This window comes from Pelecanus crispus, chromosome 4 (assembly GCF_030463565.1).
Source record: "Pelecanus crispus isolate bPelCri1 chromosome 4, bPelCri1.pri, whole genome shotgun sequence".
Taxonomy (NCBI): domain Eukaryota; kingdom Metazoa; phylum Chordata; class Aves; order Pelecaniformes; family Pelecanidae; genus Pelecanus; species Pelecanus crispus.
The window spans coordinates 60,164,970-60,185,698 of NC_134646.1; the positions used below are offsets into that span (position 1 = coordinate 60,164,970).

Consider the following 20,729-nt stretch of genomic DNA (forward strand, 5'->3'; position numbering starts at 1 on the left):
ACATGCACCTTCTACTCTAATTGTCACCTCCTGCTGCTGGGCCTTCATTGCCATGGATAAGCAACCAGGTAGGTTCAAACATCAACTCCGCAGCAACATGTTATTGTGCAAATGTATCTTCCCAAGAGAGCAATCTGAAGATCTTGAAGCACTGCGCTCTGCTCTAACCAACATGTATTAACCACTAAGGAGAACCACCTACTTTCCTGAATACATGGACAAGGCCAACTGAAAGGTCTACATCAACTTCTCTGCCTCACAAGTTCATCCTTAGAAAAGAATCAAAGAGGCCAAAAGTCTGAGCTTCTGCCAAAAGACACTTTCACTATGAGTCCCACATAATTTTGTCCAATTTCTTTCTTACATAAACTACAAATAGCTCCAGCCCATCACTAGCACCTGCATGAACAGAACTAAATTTACTTATTCCTTCAACCATGGCCAGCAGGCACAGAGCATGCAAGTAGATAGGGGAGATGTAACTGTACCGAATTCACGTTCATGAATTTTCTGCCGTTAGCAAAGCTCTGGGGATTGTATCCAAACCCTGTCTGGAAGCAAGAGGCCTTTCTGCTGACCAGTGTACCAGACCTGCTGTTCTAACAAAGATCTGGGAAAAAACACTGTGCAGACCAACAGTGTGCTCTAGATCTTTGGGATGAGTTACACTACTTTATTCTTGCAAATTACAGTTGTTCTTGTCAGTGGTATCATGCAGCAATTTTTTTTTTTTTAAACAGGTCTGAACAAGTGTTGGATTAAAGAAGTCCTCAAGGACTAGAGTGTTCAGACTATTTAATTTGAAAGTGAGAAATAAGGTAAAAAACTTTTTTACGAGAACATGTTAAAAATCCTTATGCAAGGCATTTATTATGTGGCTGCACTACCATTTTTCAGGCATACTAAGATTTAAGAAACCCCAACAAAACATAAAAAGTGACAGGCTGGCTAAAGAATCAGACTACAGTAAACAAATACTCAAAAAAATCTCAGCTCACTATTATTTGCTTGTCAGGCTTAAGTATAAAGCATAAGCCTAAACTCATGCTGGACTGTCACACTACCACCACAATTCAGCCCCATCTCTTCGGGAGATGGGAATGGGGCTGATCAGCCTTTTCTGCACCTTGAGACAGACCAGCCTGATGACAATATCTAGCATTCACTAACCAGCAAAGGGACCTTTGTCAGTCTAATAAAGGAGTTTCTAGTTTTGCTGCTGGAATAAACAGCACCTAGTCTAAGACTGAATTCACGTTACACAGTTTTCAAAGGAGGCTTGACAAACATTTTGGAAGCGTTTTAAATGTCAGTTCAATTTCTTTTTCCTACTCGAGAGCCAAATTTTATTAGATTCTTCATAAGTACTTCAACTTCAGAAGGAAAAACACAATCTTACGTTTATAAGAACTTAAAAGACAGTTTAAGAAAACAGTTGCTCTGAAACTGTGCCACATCTGGAAAGGATGACGACAAGGCTTTAACATTTATTGTTTTGCCTTTTAAAACAAAATCAGAATCAATGTGGAATAAACGATATGATTTATTCATCTCTGCTACTCTCACATTACACAACCAAACGCATTGCAATGCCTCTTTGAAGGCATCTCCATGTACCTTCTCTCATGTTTGCATTTAATACAGACATGCAAAAATGTGGGAAAACAAATGAACAAAGCAATCAGATAGGTAGGCTTTCTGAAATGGCAGGGAAGTCTCCATTGTTAAGTATAACACTCCCGTGTTGTTATGCTCTTTTTATCTCATCTCTTTACTTGATTGAACAGATTTCTGCTGCTTGAAAATGATCACATTTACTCTGTGGTCAGAGGACACAGGCTTTGCTCAGCATAAAGGTATTACAGATCTTGTAAAGAATATTAAGTCCATGATTCTAGCCTTTATCATTAGAGGAAAGGGTGAAAAATTATATACGAGTCTCTGTATATACTTGTTATAAAAAAACCTCCATGCTCTTTCTATTTTGTGATTTAATCTGGGAGACAGAGAAGGTCATGTGCATTTCTGTGAACAGAAGGATATTAAGGACATTATTACGTGGGTAGTTCCCAACTATTTCTTTGCTTCTAAATGCCTGCACTTTGTAAGTATAGCTACTACTTTCACAGAGCTTTCCAAACGACATTGCATACTATTCTGAAATGCAGTTTACATGCATACACACAATTAAAATATGTTTGAGTGCAATAAATGTCACAGTCCTATTCCCTTTTGCCAAAAGTAAAGCATCGAGGTGAAGAGCTTAAAAAAATGAAGTTTAGTACATTATTAAATTAAACCCAACCTAGAAGGGATTCAAGAGAGAGTTTTTAAAAGACAATAAAGGAACAGCTGATGATGTGTTTTCCTGGTAATTATTCTGAAGATCACAATAGATTTTATTTTATTTTGGGATTTCTTTTTTCTTCCTGCATAGGTCATACTTCATTTTTTTCCTCAACACCCAGCCCAGATTCAACCCAACCCTCTTTACCTGTAGCTGATTAGAGGCAATGGAAATTCAGAAGAAAAACCAAAGAAAAGGAAAGGAAAAAAAAGATAAACAATACTTTAAGCAACAGCTGGACATTAGTGTTACGCTCAGTTTTTATGGGCTTTTATATAAAAGTTATTTTTAGCTGCAATGTAAGCCATAGTGCATTCCATTTTTCAGTGCTTTTCTGAAAAATTTATTTGCTGGAACACTGCAAAATAATAATGAGGCATCAACTGCATTTTAAATTAGTAGAAAGACGGGAAAGCATGCAGTGTAAGTTGCTTAAAATAGAATCTTGTGAACACAAGACAACTTACTCTGCGTCATCAGACACAGCAGTTCTGGGGCCGAATCTACAAGACCAAATATAATATTAGAGCGTTGATAAATACATTAAGTAGTAATTGCAACTGGACCCATACAATTTGGGTAACTGTCACTTGACCATCCAACATGTACTAGTAAAGCCGACCAAAAAAGAATCACACTGTTCAGGGATCATGTAGTCAGCAAACAAAACTTACCTAATCATCTGGAGGTCAAACTACGTAAGAACAACCCCCATCCCTCCCTGACCCCATACTAATGCCACCATTACAAAAATCTGCTGAAGTATACCTAAAATGGGTGTAGAAAATAGTTATTGATAATAGACAATATACTAACATTTACATTAAGTGCCACATGCGATGAATGGAGACACAACTTAACAGTTACATTCCACAGCAGTGCTCAGAATCACCATTACTGAAGCACGGAAGAGACAAATATTACAGGCAGAAAGTTAGCCACAGCATTTCCTTTTTGTTGTTGTTGTTGTTGTGGTTTTTTTTTTTTTTTTTTGGGGGGGGGGGGAGGTGTAGGGGGTGTAGCTGAAAAAAGGTACCGGTAATACACAAGTCAGTATCATTCACTAAAGTGAGTGTCTTGTTTAGAGCCATGCAAACCACATATTTGTATCTGGGATTTATCATAAAAGAACATCAAGTACAAAAGTTGACACTGCAACATTTTCTAATCATGGAAAAGCAAGATACACACCTCTAAAAAAGCAGAGTTCAGTTGAACCTCTGCTATTCATATACCATTTTTGCAATTCAACATGTATACTGTAATCAAATATTTCCTTTCAATTAGCTTTCATTTCAATATTTCAAAATACATTACACAACTACTCTGTTTATAAAAAGTGTATTACTGACATACAGTATTTTAGTCTGGACTGAAAACACACCAGGCAATGCACAATCTGAATTCTGAAGTGTGCACACAGGGGCGTACAAGCTGCGTGATTCACACCATATAGAGCTCACGTTTGCAGATGCTCATCCTTGGACGACAATGTTTCTGTTTTGTTTTCCTCAGGAACCTCCTGAAGCTTAGACGTTTGACCAAGGTGAACTTCATTAGGGCTACCTTCACCCACTTGGGCAGTACAAATAGTCTCATCTTGTCCTGCAGGAGGGAGATTGCATTTTTCCTGCCCTTGCTGCTGTTCCTTTGGTGGTTGTACTACAGGTTTTCCAGAGCTATTAATGCAGACTTGTGGACATTTTTCAGGCCTGAGTGAGCCAAAGGCAGCAGTGCAAAGAGACGTATTAAGCAACAGTTGAAAAATCACATACACATAATGAAAAGCATAACTGTAAGTTAACACCCCCCCAACCCCAAATAGCTGATAGGTAACAAGCTAAGTGAGATGCACAAAACACAATTTTAAAGAGAATTAAATGCTTTTACTTCCATTCCTCTAAGTCAGAAACACAAACTGTCCTGGACACCGCCAAAGATTAAAGTATTAAGTACATATTTTAACTAAGCTATTCAACTTAAGGTCTTCTCAACACTAAACCACTGTTTAATTCTATGACAGGTTTTCTTCTCCTGGCTGAGCTGTACACTAGTTTTTCATCTATGTATGCACAGACGCATGCATATCCTTCTCCTCATGTACTTTGAAGAGGTTGATTAATAAGAACCTTTCCACTCACGCTTGCACGTGGCTTAACCAGCCAATGATAACTCTGTTCAAAGGCTTAAACTGCCAACTTCCCCACATAGCCTCACGCACCTGAACAAAAGTGCTTAGAAAGACACCGAGCATTATCAGGAGGGATCGAGGGATCTCTAAATTTCCTGTTTGGAAGTCACTGGCACCAGCTAAGCCATAGACAAGCATCTAACTTACCATACCCAGCACCTCTATTTCTAGCTAGAAACATTTGTAATGATTAGCTCATATTTAACCAGAAACCTTTGCAAATGTAATACAATCTTGCTATGCATATCCATTTCCACATGCTGTTAGAATTTTGCATCTGGTAGAGCCCTGCTCCAAGTCTTTACAGGGCTCTACGAAAACGGCCAGAAACCCTGCATTGCCTTCTTTTGAGCAGAAAGAGTTGGCACACAGTTGAGGACAAGTACAAAAGAAACAGCTGCTGGGCCAACAGCAACTCTTCCAGATCAAGAGACCTTGACAAACAGCCCACAGGGCCAGTTGCAAGGGGAAGAGAGAAGCACAACTTTCTTACCTTGCAGTTTTCTTCTCAAGTTCTCTAGCTGTGCCCTGTTTATTCTGCTGCTTTGAAAATGGCATGGGAAGGAACTGCTTAACACTGGGCCCAGGCTGTTTTAGGAAAGCTCCAGTTCTTCTGGCCAACATGTCATCTCTTTGTGGGTCTGGAAATTTCACTTTGTTTTCTGTTCCACCGCTCTGCTGCTGAGGGATTTCAAGCTGTTCTTGGCTCTCTTCTCGTGTGACCATACTGCTCAGAGAGACAAGTGACACTGTTCCATGATAATGCTCACTTGTGCAGCCCAAAGGCAAGTGGCTGCTGAGGCAACGTGGGGTACTGTTACTCAAAACACAGTTGCAGAGTGATGGACAGCTAGGCATCTTTAGCTACAGCGCAGGGAGTGAGAGCAAGAGGAAACGATGTTGAATGCCACACTTATGTAGGCGATACGTTAGAAGCTGGGGATTGCATAAAAATATATGCAAGGAAATATTCACTTGGAAGCTGGCATAATAGTCTGGACAAAGCACCATGGATTGCAAAAGAAAATCTCCCCAAAAGATGAAAGACTGTTTTCATGCTGAACAGCAATTAACAACTGAAGTACTTAAATACTATTAAAGAAAACGGACTGTTTTATGTTTATAGCATACATTCTTGTAAGTAATTTCATAAAACAGAACACATGCCATGATGAATGAGTAAAACACATCTTTAAAGGCCGTGTGAAGAATGGAACAACATTGCTGACTGATCCAAGCTAACACCACACACAAACCAGGCACGAGGCTCAGAGGGATCTGTTTCTGTTCTCTGACCTTTCTGCTTCCCGTGGAGTCTTCAAATCCTTCTCACGAGCTACTGCCTCCCCTTGCTGCTGCTGCAGCAGACGAGGAACTACTGACAGGGGAGGACAATGTACGGGAACGGGGCTAGTGGTACGCCTCTGAAAAGTTCCCAACCTTCTAACCAACATATCATCTCTCTCAATGTCTGGTAAATGCCCGACGCAGTCTTCCTCGGTGCTTTCTTGCCGTTTGTTCAAACCGTGCAGGGTTTGTTTCTCAGAGACGATGCCAAAAGCCGGGACAGGTGACAGCATTCTCCTGCAAGAGTCATCTGTACCTGACTTGACTACCTCACTAGCGATGCGACTGAGAGGAGGGGTGAGATAGACAGAACATTCTCAGGTCAAGTGAAAGGTAAGAAGAGGAATCTTCCCATTCAGTTTGCAAATGTTTTATAAACACACAAACTTAGCTGAACTAATTGCTTGCTAAAAGCATTCATTAAAAATTCTTGCTATGGCCACAGACTAAGCAATTAAAGAAAAGCCAAATAAGTGTAAGCTCTGTTAATACGTTAACTTCCCAGAGCTGTAAATTCTCCTCTAAATAAATGCCAGAAACACAGAGCACCAACACACCTTGGCTTCAGCATTACATCTTCAAAAAGAAAGTAAATCCATTAGGTTTGAAGAAAGCATTTTTTGAACATCAGTAAGGCCAGCAAGCTGAAGGACAAATTCCTACTGTGCTGAAAGCAGGCAGAGCAAAGCCGCTGGAATTCAAGAAGCAGAAAAAGCTTGAATGGTAGCTCAGACTCTGAGATACCAGTGATTTCACTGCTCATCAGAAATTCTCAGGCAAGCTCTCAGAAGACCTTTGCACAGCATTGTTTTGCGTAACCCTAAACATGTTAAGAAACTGTGAAGGTGTCAGATGACTTCTGAACAAGGCCGTGCACATAAACAGCTCTTAGGTCTATGCTGCGGTCCACCCCCATGCAGATCAGCATCTGGCAAGAACAGGTCTCATTTCCAGCTCAGCAGCGCTTCTTAAGCCACACCAAATACCTGGACTCATTCTGTGGCTTAGATACTTCATCGCTGTGTTCAGCAAACCCAAGACTGCCAACACTGGTTGAAGGAGAGCTTTCAAGACCAGAGTGACTCTCCACACTGTCTTTCTTGCTTTCCTCTTCTGTTCCACTCTTGGATGAAGCTCTCCCGATAACGAGCTTGTCCCATTTCTGTTGATCAATCTCTGTTACTGGCCCAAAATGCACAAACTTCTGCTTGGGGCTACCAGGTTTTTTGTTTGCTCTGGCTTTGCGGACAGCAAAATAATCGTGGGCTGCTGCTTTCACCGTGGTTTCAGCTGGTGGCAGAGTGTCACTGGGACATTTGAAATCTTCTTCACTAGTATGAATGAGGAATAAAAGAATCCCCCCCAAATGAGACTCCAGAATAAAGCAAATTAAATGCTCCTAGGGTTTTGGAGGGTTTTTATTTTAAAATTCAGGGACACAGGTACAAACAGCTGTGGTATACTGAGGCCCGAATGACAGATAAAATCCGAAGATACTGCAGACCTGCTGGGGAAACTCTGGGAGCACATCCATGCAAGCCCTTCCTTAGAGGAAGAAACGTAGCATATGGCCCATTCCAGGCTCAGTTCTTCACCCTAACAAAGCCATAGTTCTATTATCTGCTCACGTAGACCTGGGCCATGTGTTACATGGGACCGCGCAAGCACCAGCACACCCACCTTGTCATGAGGGAGTTCCAGTGGCATGAGAGCATTAGGAAGGGCAATTCACTTATCCTAAACCAAGGGGACTGAATCTTGATTTTAATAAATCACTTCAAAAGTAATAGAGAGAGTAGTAGTATCTTTGAGACGAGAGAATGATTGAGTTTTGATGGTTTGTATTAGAACTAAAATTACACACAGTAACCACATTGTTAGAAGAATGCCTGAACAGATGGCCAGGTTTAATTGGAAAATGGCATGCATGTAAACAGGAAGGCTAGGAGTTGTTATCCTTTCCTACTGGAGTCACAAATCACCTGCATACATTATAGCCCACCTCCACAGGGAAATAGCTTAGAATAACTGCTTTATACTGGCTCCCTTTGTGGAGGTCTAGTTTACAATAAGAGCATGTCTACACCATATGACTAGGCTCCTGAACTCCTGCTGCAGTGACAAACAGTGCTGGTGTATTTACTCAGCACTGGTGTACAATGCCATGCAAATGTATTAGCTCAGGTCTCCAAAGCAGTATAGCCACACTAACGCAAAGAGATGCTGATCCTCAGTTCATACCAAGGTATAATGCCCCAAGTCCTGAAGATAGCTTGGATAGCAGCAACACAGTGCTACTGAGTTAGTGGTGCCACATGGACCTTTGCGTTATTCAACTTAGACCAGCTTCAAAGCGGGTTGATCCACAAGACAAGAGGGACCTTTAAGAGTGTCCACGGAGGGAGTGACCGTGAAACTACTATAGTAGTTCTAAATGATGGACACACTTTTATTTCATGATAGATAGAGAGCATCCCTGTACAAATTTTGGACCACTCCTGAAAATTTAAACAGGTGAAGACTGGTTGTCATCAAGGCATTCTTCAAGTTTAAAACCACAAGCACACACAGTGGATCGTGACATACTAAACATGCTTCCTAGGGTGCCAATCCTGTCCACAGGCAGAAACCGTACCTGGGCTTCCCTGACAGTTTCAACATTTTCCAGGTCTCCAGATCTGCTTTTGTTATAGAAGCATTCACAAAAATCGCATCTTCTTGTAGCTGAGGAAGGGTACTTTGAGATTTCCGTTTAGCCAAATCCTCTCTCTCTGTATCAGGCACTTTTACCTGCTCTTTCTCCTCTGACTCAGTCTTCTCAGTCTGCAGAAGTGGGTTCTCTTTGCTTGTCACTATTTGCCTTGCTGATGCCATGTGCACCCGTCGTCTTCTAATTTAATGCACATTCAAGTTCAGCAAGAAAAGATATTTCGAGGGAGCAATGATAAATCAGTGTCAATAGAAGAGGTTCAGAGCGCAAGAAGATAAAACTGAATTTATGAGCAGATTAATTTTACATTAATTTTAGGAAGTAAACATGGAATCATTTGAAGTTGAAATCTCTCAGCTATGCTACCCCACCCATGCACTATTGAGACCACTTCATCACATGACTTCTACTCCTAGCTCAAGCAAGAAAAGTCTTGAAATTAGTACTGTATTCAGTATTTCTGCAATAAGCTTTCTCGTAGACAGTTACAAATATCTCATTTTCATATTATTAGCAAAGTGAATTCAAGTTTTGCTCACAAACTTACTACAGAATTTCTTTGATCTTAGAGTCATGTCAATAGCATTAGAATATTAAAATTTGGTTATGTGCTCTTCAGATGCCCTGCCAAACTACTCATTAGAAAATGTTTATATAATCAAATTACCAGCAGCTGAAAGGCACATTTTGCATTACTGAAAAGAGCGACTAGATATTCAGAGAAGTTTTCTGAATGTATCAGTTAGTACAGTTAAGGTCCACTGTAATGTGTATATGGTGGTTTTATCTAGAGGGTCACTTCTCTTTGCACAAATAAAACAAATATACTTGTTTCCTGAAGAAGACGTGTGCCTAGCAGTTATGTGTGTTCAGCAACTTCTTAAAGGTCTGTATCACTGAACTGAAGACAGAAGAGATTTTCTAGGCTGCAACCTTGTAAGCCATGCTCTGCTTCCAAAAACAATGCTATATAAGAAACATTAGGACTATATGAAAAAAATGCATCCAAAAATGTGCACTGAAAATACTCAGCAAAAGAGTGGAGATGTAAAACTTATCTTCTGAGTTTATTCTCCACTACTTATGCTCATGAGCTGTCTCATGAGCTTAGATAACAGAAGTGTCTAGTCTTTATGTTATTTACACTCATAGTCAGTTTAAGCTCCTGGTCCTAATACTCTAACAAAAAATTACAGTAAGTAATCTACATCTCTTTTTGTTCACTTTATGATAAAGCATTTGCATTTACTTTACCCTGTAAGTTTTTTGTAGCCAAGACAGCTTTAGTCCTACACAGCAATAAGCCATGTGAAATTAAGCATTATAATAGAAAGAAAAAGACCATGAATGCACACCTTGCATGTTCCTGCTTTTCCATCTGCAATGGCTTTTTAATGTCTTCCAGTTTACCTTTATCTTTACTTGTATAGGGTCCAATTAAAAAGGAGTTAAATGGAACTATGTGTTTGGGTTGATTCATTCTGGCTCTCCGGGTGGCAAAGTCATCCTTTTCTAAGTCAGGAACTCTGCTGGCTGCTTCATCTTCTGAACCAGAATCCTTCCCTTGGTAATGTGTCATGAACGGGTTGTCCCTGCGAAGGATGATGTCTGGGGTGCTTCCGTTGTCTTCACATGTTGGCTTTTTACTAACACAGAGCAAAATTAAAGAAAGCTCTTGATGCACCAGGGGAGGAGAAGGGAGCAGCAGCACTCATCTCCAGGTCATAAAACAGGCACAGTTAATAAAATATGCTCCAGGTTGCTGTTAGATTGGGCAAAGCCTCGTTATAAATAAAACTTACCATATACAGGTAAGAAATCCACAAGGACTTCACACAGAAAATCAGTAGTGTTGGATCTTTACTTATTTTAGCTATAGCTAGAAGTATCAGTAAGAACTAGTTTAACTTACTAGGTGCGGTGAAGGTAGTACTGTAAACTACAGTATTAAACTTCTCGAACACTTCAAACAAAGAGATTTGATGCAAATAGAATCATAGAATCATAGGATCGTTTAGGTTGGATAAGACCTTTAAGATCATCTAGTCCAACTATTAACCTAACATTACCAAGTCCACCACTAAACCAGTTAAGGGTAGAGTAGCAATTTCATGTTTCCTGGCTTGGTGGCTGGATTGTTTTTAATGAAAGTAAAAACTAGGAATCATTAAGATTGGAAAGGATCTCTAAGATCATCAGTCCAACCATCAACCCAACACCACCATGCCCACTAAACCATGTCACAAAGTGCCATGTCTACCCATTTTTTGAACTCTTCCAGGGATGGTGACCCCACCACCTCTCTGGGCAGCCTGTTCCAATGCTTGACTACCCTTTCCGTGAAGAAATTTTTTCCTAATATCCAATCTAAATATCCCCTGGCACAGCTTGAGACCATTTCCTCTCATCCTATCGCTAACTACTTGGGAGAAGAAATACCTGGTCCTTGGCCACCATTGCTGAATCCTGAACTACCAGATATTTGACAGTTTTTCTTCTTAATGGCTCTATTATTTTTTACGACCTGAGTAATCACTGAGCGTGCTTGCCCTAATACTCTTAACTGCTTTTCTTCTCACACATATCCACGCTTGATTCTCTAAATAATCTTCCCTTTGCCCCAGAATAAGCTAATGCTGACATACATAGCTACAATGATAGCACCAGCATGCCAGTGATACTGGCATGCTGGAACACACTGCCATCTTCCTTGGTCACAAACGAGACTGATACCAACACAGCCTTGTTGTTACTGAAGACTGCGACAATAAAGACCCTTGACAGCTGGTACCCAGAAAGATTAAGCTTATTTTAACTTGTAATGGTCAACAGTCTTAAGCAAACTGGTAAGACAGATGGCAAGAGCCATGCGACTCTCCCATTTAAAAATCAAATTGTATTTATTGATATTTTAGAAAGCTGGCTATCAAGTAGCAGACTGTTCCATGCAGAACTTTTGTAGGCCGCAAATATCTTGCACTTCCTCCTTCAGATAGCACACCTTGCTACACAAAGGGAAAAAAGAGGGTATCACAAAGGATTAAACAGAGTGACATTAAGAAAGCAAATCTAAACAGCTCAGGGGCTGCTTCGAGCTTCTCTTCTATTTAAGAAAACTGTAGTGCTATAATTAGCCGCTTTTCTAAAACATTTTGAAGCCCTGCAAGCCCACTATTTACAATTTACTATTATTTGCAAGCCACATTTTACAGCCCCAGCTGCCCTTTCAAAGTACTGCTCAACAAAGTTGCTGGAGAAAAAGTTATGGGGAAGCCATAAACTGTCCCTGACAGGTCAGCCTGGCTGAGGCCTTGGACAACAGAGAAGTAATACAAAACTGCCTGCCTTCGCCTTGTTACACTGCAGCGCACAGGACCCCCCGTTAGCGATGTGGAGAACGTGCCCTCAAATTAGCCAAAGGCAACTTTTTCCTTAGATCTCTCTGAAGGATCAAGATTTCATTTAAGGCAATAGACATCACTGGCAGACAGCGCTCCAAAGGGAGCTGCTGTCCCTCTCCCTCACGAGCATCTCTGTTCACAACAGCTTCAGAAACAGCTGGAACAGACAGCTCTGAGCTGCTGTATGCTTTGCAGTGCTCCACGTTTCTAACCCTCCATCAGCAAGTACTGTCCTATCCTTTAGCTTCCACTCATAACAAGAATTTTGACTCTTTCTTCCTTAAAATAATATGGTAAGAAGTTTTCTAAGGATGCTGACTCTTGTGCATACAAAAATCAACAGGCCTACAAGGTCATCTTCAGGTTCAAATTTCACTGCTGAACAGGCATATTACATCACTCAATTCTAAATCACAGGTTGTCAATACACTAGTGTAATTTGCCCAAATCCAACTGGGTTTTTAAACCTGCAATACAGTAAGTTCAAGATGATCGCCATGGAAAGAGTCTGATTCTCCATTTATGGTTTCCCAAGACATCTTTTCTTTCCCCAGTACAAGAATTTGAAAACTTTAGAGAAAATAAACCGATCTAAAGTAGATATGGTGCCTAACATTTTAGGCACAAACGAAAACAATTATCTAAAAGTCATATACACTGGAACTTGTTCTCCCAAATAAACCAGGGTACATATGACTAACTTCATTTTTTAATCAGACTTTACTACTGGTACCATTACCCTTTTTTTGAAATCTAATAATTTGGAAATAATTTTCAGAACCCTGGACATAAAGGGCATGTATAAAATCACATAATACTCCATTAAATCTTCTTTATATTTACTTTTTAAATGAAGATCAGTAAGATGAGTATTTATTCAGCTGGTTAGGTTGGGGGTATTGTTTTATGCTTTTAGCTTTTAAGAGCTATGTATAACGAAGTGTTTATTCAGTAAAAACTACTGGATTTTTCAGTCTCGTGTCTCCCAATGCTCCTGAAGCTTGAGAGCAACAAATGTAGCATTTCTGAGAAGGGTGTTTTTGGCAACAAAAACACATGGAGTTATAATATTCAAAAGAATAACTATGAGTCATTGTAATGAACAACTGAAGAACTTACAGCTTTTAGTAAGTAACTAGACATCAGCAATCAGTTTCTAAGTTAAGAATATTTTCCATTTACATTTTGTTTTTAATGGAATCAGAGATCAGCTGTGACATTTGGGGGTCTCCTGAATCAGTTTGTGAGGTCTCAAAAGTACCTTTTAAGGTCACTTCACCATAGAGATAGTGAAGACTGTAGATTTGAAGCTTGCAATGGATCAGAATTCCCTGCAGATTTGCAAATCACTCTTGCATACCCAGCTCCAGCCCTTGCAGAAACAACACACGGGTCCACGCTGGTACAGCATGTGCTTCCAAAGTGTCAGACTGCGGATGTTTGCATTTGCTGAAGCACGGTCTCATACAGGTTTGTGGATCCTTCTGTTGCATTTCAGAACAATGAAAGGGTTTTGCATACTTATGCACTGTCAAGATAACAGTCCATGTCCTGTTTGCAACAAACATGCCAAGAATTCTCCATTTGCTCACATTTCTCTCTTACCCTCCCCCTCTCCATCACTTATTAAAACAGACTTAATTCTCCTTTTCTTTTTAGGGAGTCTCCATGAATCTGATCCTTATCTCTCAGATACAATAGTGTAAATAAGACACAGATGCAGACAACAAGCAAGCAAGGAGGATCACAGATCAATAAAACAATGTGCTATAAAGAGACAATATGCTCCTTTGGGAAGGGGGAACGCTCGCAAGTATTTGTATAGCATCTAGTTCAATGGAGTCCTTTCCTAGAACATGTTACAGCAATGGAGATAAGTACTTAGATACCAAGCAAAAAATGCATTTGCATACAGGTTCAAATCCTTCCTGTGCCGGACCCAGAAAGGTCCCCAACTGAGTGTCAGCTTTAGGAACAATTAGATGCCTTGTAGAACTTGAAGTCACAGTGGGTGTCCTCCAGAGGTCAGAATGTTGAGAGGAAACAGCCTGTAAACAACTTGGAGCAAGTGGAAGACAACTGACAACCTCAGGCAGAAAAAAGAGAGGCTGGCTTCATAGAAAGGTGAGGGAGTAAGAAGGGCGAAAAAAAAAAAAAGATCAGAATACAGAAACAAGAGGGATTGAGAATTGCTCGGTGCCATTAGTGCACAGAAATTTGAATTTGATGCCAAGGAGAGAAATTTGAGAGGTTCAAAGAACAGGGCACGAGAATGAGACATTAAGAGAGATGAACAAATGCTCCCCAGTATCCTAAAGTGTCACTACTGAACTCTTCCCTTCTCCTCACCCACTATCCTTTCACTTACACATACAAATATTTTTTCTTAACAGACCTCTGACCCCAGTGCCTCTTCTGCTGTGTCTTCCTACAATCCCCAGGAGCAGGCCCCTACTTCACTATGGTGAAGCTTGGGCTACAAAGCTCTGCTCTTTGACCCTCAGCTGGGGCAGAAAACCAGCAGCAGCACCTCCTTCTTCCAGCTGCCAAATTCCAGCAAGGGGGAGAAAGGAGAGCAAGGGGGGAAAATGGCTTGTTATTTCTGTTACCTTCTCCTTCAGCCCTGTCAGGACAACAGATTGTCCAAGGAAAGAGGAGACCTGATTTCATGCCAGAGAACCACACATTTGATTCACATGTGCTTCTTTCCTGGAGACCAAGCCAGCAGATCGAGCACAGGGCTAGAAAAGGGACTCTCGGATAACACAGTGAGCATCCTCCAAATGCAAATGCAAATGCAAAGTGTTATTTGTTGTGCACAGCACTGCTAAACACAAGCTATTACTATGTTTTACTACATATTACTACATTACTAACATTAATGCTACAGCCTCGGATTGTCCTACTGGTTTATGGATTCCTGATCAACTAGCACACTAACTCAGCCTGAAGGACTAATTTATGACTGATAGTTCCTCTTTGTTAGTATTCGGCTTTGTTAAAGTAGTACCCCACAACCACACATAAACACTGGCTCATTACAGCTTGACAACAGTGAAGCAAACCTGAGAAGAGGACATATGACAGCATATATACTGTGACTGTTTTAACTGTATATGGCACATCCGTATATGGCACATCTGTATATGGCCGCAGACAAGCTCCACTGTACCTATAAACAGGCTGTATCACATAACAGCTGTACTTTTTACTGCTACACTTCAAAGCCCAGACTGTAGACCAGCATCTGCTAAACTACTCACTGTCAGGATTTCACCCCACAATCCAAAATAAAATGTTTTAGACAGGAGGACATTTGAACACTTACCCTTTAGCCAAACCATTTTGATCATTTATAAGAGCCTAGTCTTCTGACATGCTGGTTAAAACTCTGCTTTGTGGGCCATCCCCATGAGAAAGAGAGATTTTTCATGAGAATCAGATGATGGAAAGGTGTGGGCAGTGAGCCTAGCCATCATTCAGCTCTCGAGTTAAAGAACAGGAAATAACCAAGTTGAACAACATCCAAAAATTAATAACACAGGTAATAAGTGAATAACTACTGATACTCCATGCCAAAGTCAGTCAAATTACAATTGCTGAACTATGCCTCCATGCTTTAACTGGTAGATGTGTTAACAAGCACCGTACTTTTATAGTTCCTGCCATTAAAAATAAACGCATCATTTACTAACACAGCTAAAAATATTAACTACCTAAAAAGCGTGGTTCAGTAAACTAAACCATACCATCGGCAACAAGTAAAGTTTCTGAAGCTTTTGCCTAAACAAGGCATTTTTAATGTACATTTTTATGTATTTTTTATTAAATGCAAGAAAGCATTAGGTGGAAGGTGACAAGTACTCTGTGTAGTAGTTTTCCTGCAGTCTGTTTACATTATGCTGTAAGACGATACAATTTCTCAACACAAATGCAGTTAGCATCATACAACTCTGCAATCCACAGTTGCCACATCACAAGCCTTTTCTGACCAAGACCTTCACTAGCAATTGTGAGTGCTTAGCAGACGGGATTTTTGTTAGGAGAAGTGAAATCACAGCGGACTGAGGAAACCCACACTTCAGCCAATCCTAAAAATGTGAAGCGTGCACAATTTCCCACACCGTTGGGCTAACCTGCCATAGCGCTGGGCTGCTGACATGACCTTAATGCCAGCTTGTTCGAGTCTTCTTAACTTTCTGATCTCCTCTGCATCTTTCCCCTTGGGTGCTGATGGTTCTTTTGCACTACATGAAGGAGACTTGTCTATGGAGTTTCCTTCGTTTTGATTCAAACCTACTTGATTTTTAAGGGAGCTTGCCTCAGGAGCCATGGAGCCCACCTTCTCCTTTTCACACAATCCTGATGTTTCATTCTGTTCTTCTTCTATGGTTTCAGGGTGGGGTTTGCTATTGAATTATACAAGGTAGTTTAATGTATGCTGTGCCTGAAACATATACACTTATTTATTATAAGCACATTTTGTTGATATCAAGATGCCGAAGGATATTCTGATGAACGATCCGGAAGATAATTATGCTCTTTAATAGGAGTTGCTTCTTAGGCCAAATCAAAAGTGAAACATCAGTTGACAAAAGCGGCATGCAGAAACACATAGTCACAGTTATATAAACTGTACTGGTGTATAGAATCAAACATACAAATAAATTGATTTTAATAAAACACAGCAAAAATATTACCTACTTTGACTGAATACATCAAATGTTACTTATAAGTACCATTTATTAGTGCATAACTGTCTTGAGAACTGAGACAGACCACCCAGAACATTTTTGTCCAGCTTTGGGTTTGAATCAACATCCATGGTACTTATATTAACCAACATCTTGTCAAACACAAGCTATACATTGCATTGTATGGTAAATAATGACATCAAGACAATGATTTTCCACTCATTGCTTTTCTACCACCTTTGCCAATTGCTACAAACAATTTATCAGTACCATCTGAGCAAGAGATTTACTACAGCACAAGGCGCTTCATACATCTTATGAAAAGAACGAAAACTAGGCAAGTGTTAAAGTATCATCACTGAGGAAGGGAGAAGTTGGACAGGCTGATCTTACCTGAAAGGTCTGTCTCCTAGCGGTGAAGTTGCCGTGCTCCAGCTCTTTCGGTACTCTTCTCGTTCAGCTTTCTTTTTCCGAAGTGGAGCGGGTACATAGAAAGTCTGATTACTCTTGTTAGGGAGGTACTGGTTAAAAGGCACAGCTGATTTAGGTTCACCGTGTGAGGTCCGCCTTGCCAACATATCATCTTTTTTTACATCTGGCATCTTTCGGTGTGGCAGGTCAGTTTCCGAGTCACTTCCTCTCCCTAGTGAGGAAAGAGAAAAAAAATCCCTCTTTTTTTCACTTTCATCCAGGTTTTGGTTTTGGTTTTGTTTTGTTTTGTTTTTTTAAATTATAAATCAGAGAAGACACCACCAAAAAATTACATTTACATGTGAGCACCAAAAAGTGAGGCCACTTTTACCTGTACTTATATTTTAAAATCAGTCACTGAAGGTAGTAGCCATAATATCTAGACAGACAGTAAACATTTTTTTCCATGAACCCTTATTTTCTGCCCCTGAAAAACTCATCTTCAGCCACCGGTCACATCAAAAAACTCAGGGTCAGATTAAGCCAGACTTGTCAATCACACAGGGCAGCTATAGAAGCTTACCTGACTAAAGCCCAAATCACTCCTAGCTGTACATATGGGTACGTTTGACCTGATTCACTCTCTTGAATCTAGACTTGCATGTGCATAGCAGAAGCTCAAGCAAAAAAGGACTGCATGCTCTATATTTACAGAATGGCAGGAATCTTCTAATTTTTCAAATTCTAACTGCAATTTGAACGCATACAGCATCAGCTTTGATCAAAATCTGAGAATAAGCATCAGCTGCTATGAAACAGAAGACTCAGATAGTCTCTCTCTAGTCTCATGTGTTGCCTGGTCAACCAGTCTGGCACACTGCAAAATAGATACAGAGACTTGATGCTCAGATGGGAAGGTGCAAGGAGAGAGGGAAGGGATCTCAGGATTTAGAGGTTAGATCAGTACAGCAAAGACTGAAGAATACTTGCTGGCAAAGAAAAGAAATAAGGTGAGAGAGAAAAATCGAGTTACAGAGAATAAAGATGGGAGATCAACAGAGCTGAGTGACTACTTAATTTTGTTCAAATGAACTAAGTTTCCTGATATTTACAACCCATTTAAAACACAGAAATTTAGGCAAGACCTTACTAACTTGAAAACAGAACTCCCAAATGGTAGGACAAATACTTTAAAGAGCATTTGCAGTGGAACTGCCCTCATAGCCATTTTGGAAGCCACTTCATAGACATTTGCTAGATTCCCTGCACCATCATGAGCTTTTTAAAGTAATTCACAAAGAAGCTATGTAAATAGTTCTCTCCCAGCAGCATAACATCACCACAGGCCCTGGTTTGATGAGTGAAATGGAGCATATTCAGCCATTTCTCCCACCAGCATTCAAACCTTCTCCCAGCTTTGGAGCGTTGGATGTCTCTGGCCCTTGGCCCCTTTGCAACACTTGCATATGCAATAGCTGTTCCCCTCTTTGGGGTGAGGGGAAGCCACCCAGGTTGTGTCCACTTGCTAATTCACCACACTAGTAAATCACTAGCTAATTCAGTGAGCTACCTAACGAACAACTGAAAACAATGAAGTCATAAAAATCACAAGTAGCTTGTGTATAATTCAAAGTGGGGGAAGGAAAAGAGGTCTAAATATGCTAGGAATGTTATTTGCAAAGAGCTTTTGCAGCAGAATGAGTTATTCAATGTTTGCTTGGAGAGAGCTGAAGGAGAGCGAGAGGGAACAGTAAGAAAAGACAAGACACAATGGCAATGAGCTAGTTAGACAAAAATCACCATGGACTTTTTGCCAGTTATCTTTTGCTTCAACAATTTTGGTTAAGAGCGTATAATAACCAGCACCATGATTAGCAACCTAAGTCTGTGTCTACACAAAAAGTGGAGACACGACCACAGAATCCTAGGTGTCTGAGGACAGCTGAGGTTTGAAGAGTGTAATATCATTAGACTGAGCAGGGCCACAGAGGAGCTGACAGCAAATGGAAAGATCCCTTACTGTTATTTGCTATTCTGTTTGCTCTTGACTTTGTTCTGGTGTTTACTTTTGTATCACATGAAAAACAGTCTTGAACCAGCAGACAGAAATGCTGGAATAGAAAACCACAGTAGCAGAGGAGTTAGAACAGACTCCTCTCCCTCATTACTGATGTGCCTACCAGCATCCCCAAGTTGAGTACTTCAAAGACAAACGGCTTCCTTAATTATTCATATTTTACTCGTGAAATTATTCTCAGCTCAAATTTGCAAAAAAAGCACTTGAAGGCAAAGCACCGAATGGAAGATGCAGCCATGATCTACATTTATAACCTTAACTTTGTTGTTCTGTGTTTCCAAGCAGAAGAAGAAGCAGCAGCCAGTTTCCAGAAGCCGTAACAAGCAGTTAGACACCACAGCCATGCACAGATCCTTCATACAAGGATCCATGCACAACTGCCAGCCAAGCAGAGGATTTTATTCATTCTTGAGTACATTAGCAACTCTACGGGCCAGTCAGTCTGCAGTTCTACTGTATTTTGAACAAACTGTTCTGCTCTACCACTGGTTTTGTTTGCTTTTTGCCAAGGGACAGGGACCGCATAAGACACCAGAGCGGTTCCTAAACGGTGGAGCTAATCACAGATGGCATTCGTAAAGTTTTGAGTAAAATTACTTATTGCTTCCACCTAAACTAATCATCACCTTAGCATCACTTAAATGATCCACATTCATTAATTTTTTTTCTAGGAGTGGAAGGAATCATAGTTTTATTTCACTATCATATTATTGGGTTTATCAAGCTCCTATCTGAATGGAGTAATGCAAAGAGAACCTTTTCCTTCCATCCAGCTTTGCATATACATTATTTCTATCAAAAACTACATGCAGCTGAGTGAAACAGTGGCCTGCTGGCACCACAGGAAGAGGTTCAACAGAAAAGAGGTCAGCCAAGCTACACTTCACCTGCAACTCTTGGAGGAGACAGCTGTGAAGTTACGGCAGCAGCAAGCAGGGAAAATGGGACATATTAGAAAGGGCTGGCTGGACAAGTCACACATGTGCACACAGCATCTGCATGCACCCTGGGTCTGGATATTGTTAAAGACTAATTTTTAAGAACAAGCTTTGTATGCGTGCATCTTATTTTCTGTTTGTTATGGGCTCAAGAATGTGACAAGATAGTATGTCTTAGCTGTGGCAACCAACCAACCACAGAACCTTACTAAAATCTGCTAATACAGCAGAAGTATACAGAAAGCAGCTACAGGACATATGTAACTGGCTGTCCACAAGCTCCAAGTAGGCAGGGACACTGGACACTGCTTGAGCACCCAGGATGGAGCAACACTTCTTGATTAGGACATGTGAGGTGTTCCTATTTGCCAACACCACACTTTTGTCTCATTTGGGAAGGCAGAAAAATGTTTTATCATGTGGAAACTGTGCTCTGTTCAGTGTCTGAGGGGGCATGAGACTCTTTCAGGGAATCAGCCCCAGTAGCTGGTTCTGAATGATCAACCAGCAACAGCCCCAATACCACGGGCCACTCAAAACAGCAGAGCAGATCTTAGCCCTGCTTTCCCCACAGCTCTTTCATAATTCAGCTATGACACCAGCTCTCCCTGCC

The 20,729-nt window shown here is 40.6% G+C and overlaps 1 protein-coding gene across 1 annotated transcript in view; it reads right to left on the reverse strand.

The window, feature by feature from the left end:
* Positions 1-20,729, reverse strand: part of LIMCH1 (LIM and calponin homology domains 1) — a 70,751-nt gene that overhangs the window by 43,651 nt on the left and 6,371 nt on the right. The window contains exons 3-11 of the mRNA XM_075709130.1: positions 17,084-17,333; positions 16,133-16,405; positions 9,951-10,241; positions 8,521-8,775; positions 6,872-7,216; positions 5,835-6,158; positions 5,032-5,265; positions 3,811-4,059; positions 2,815-2,850 (exon numbers count right to left, since the gene is read on the reverse strand). Coding sequence (XP_075565245.1) covers positions 2,815-2,850; positions 3,811-4,059; positions 5,032-5,265; positions 5,835-6,158; positions 6,872-7,216; positions 8,521-8,775; positions 9,951-10,241; positions 16,133-16,405; positions 17,084-17,333 — 2,257 coding nt within the window. The remainder of the gene's footprint in view (positions 1-2,814; positions 2,851-3,810; positions 4,060-5,031; positions 5,266-5,834; positions 6,159-6,871; positions 7,217-8,520; positions 8,776-9,950; positions 10,242-16,132; positions 16,406-17,083; positions 17,334-20,729) is intronic.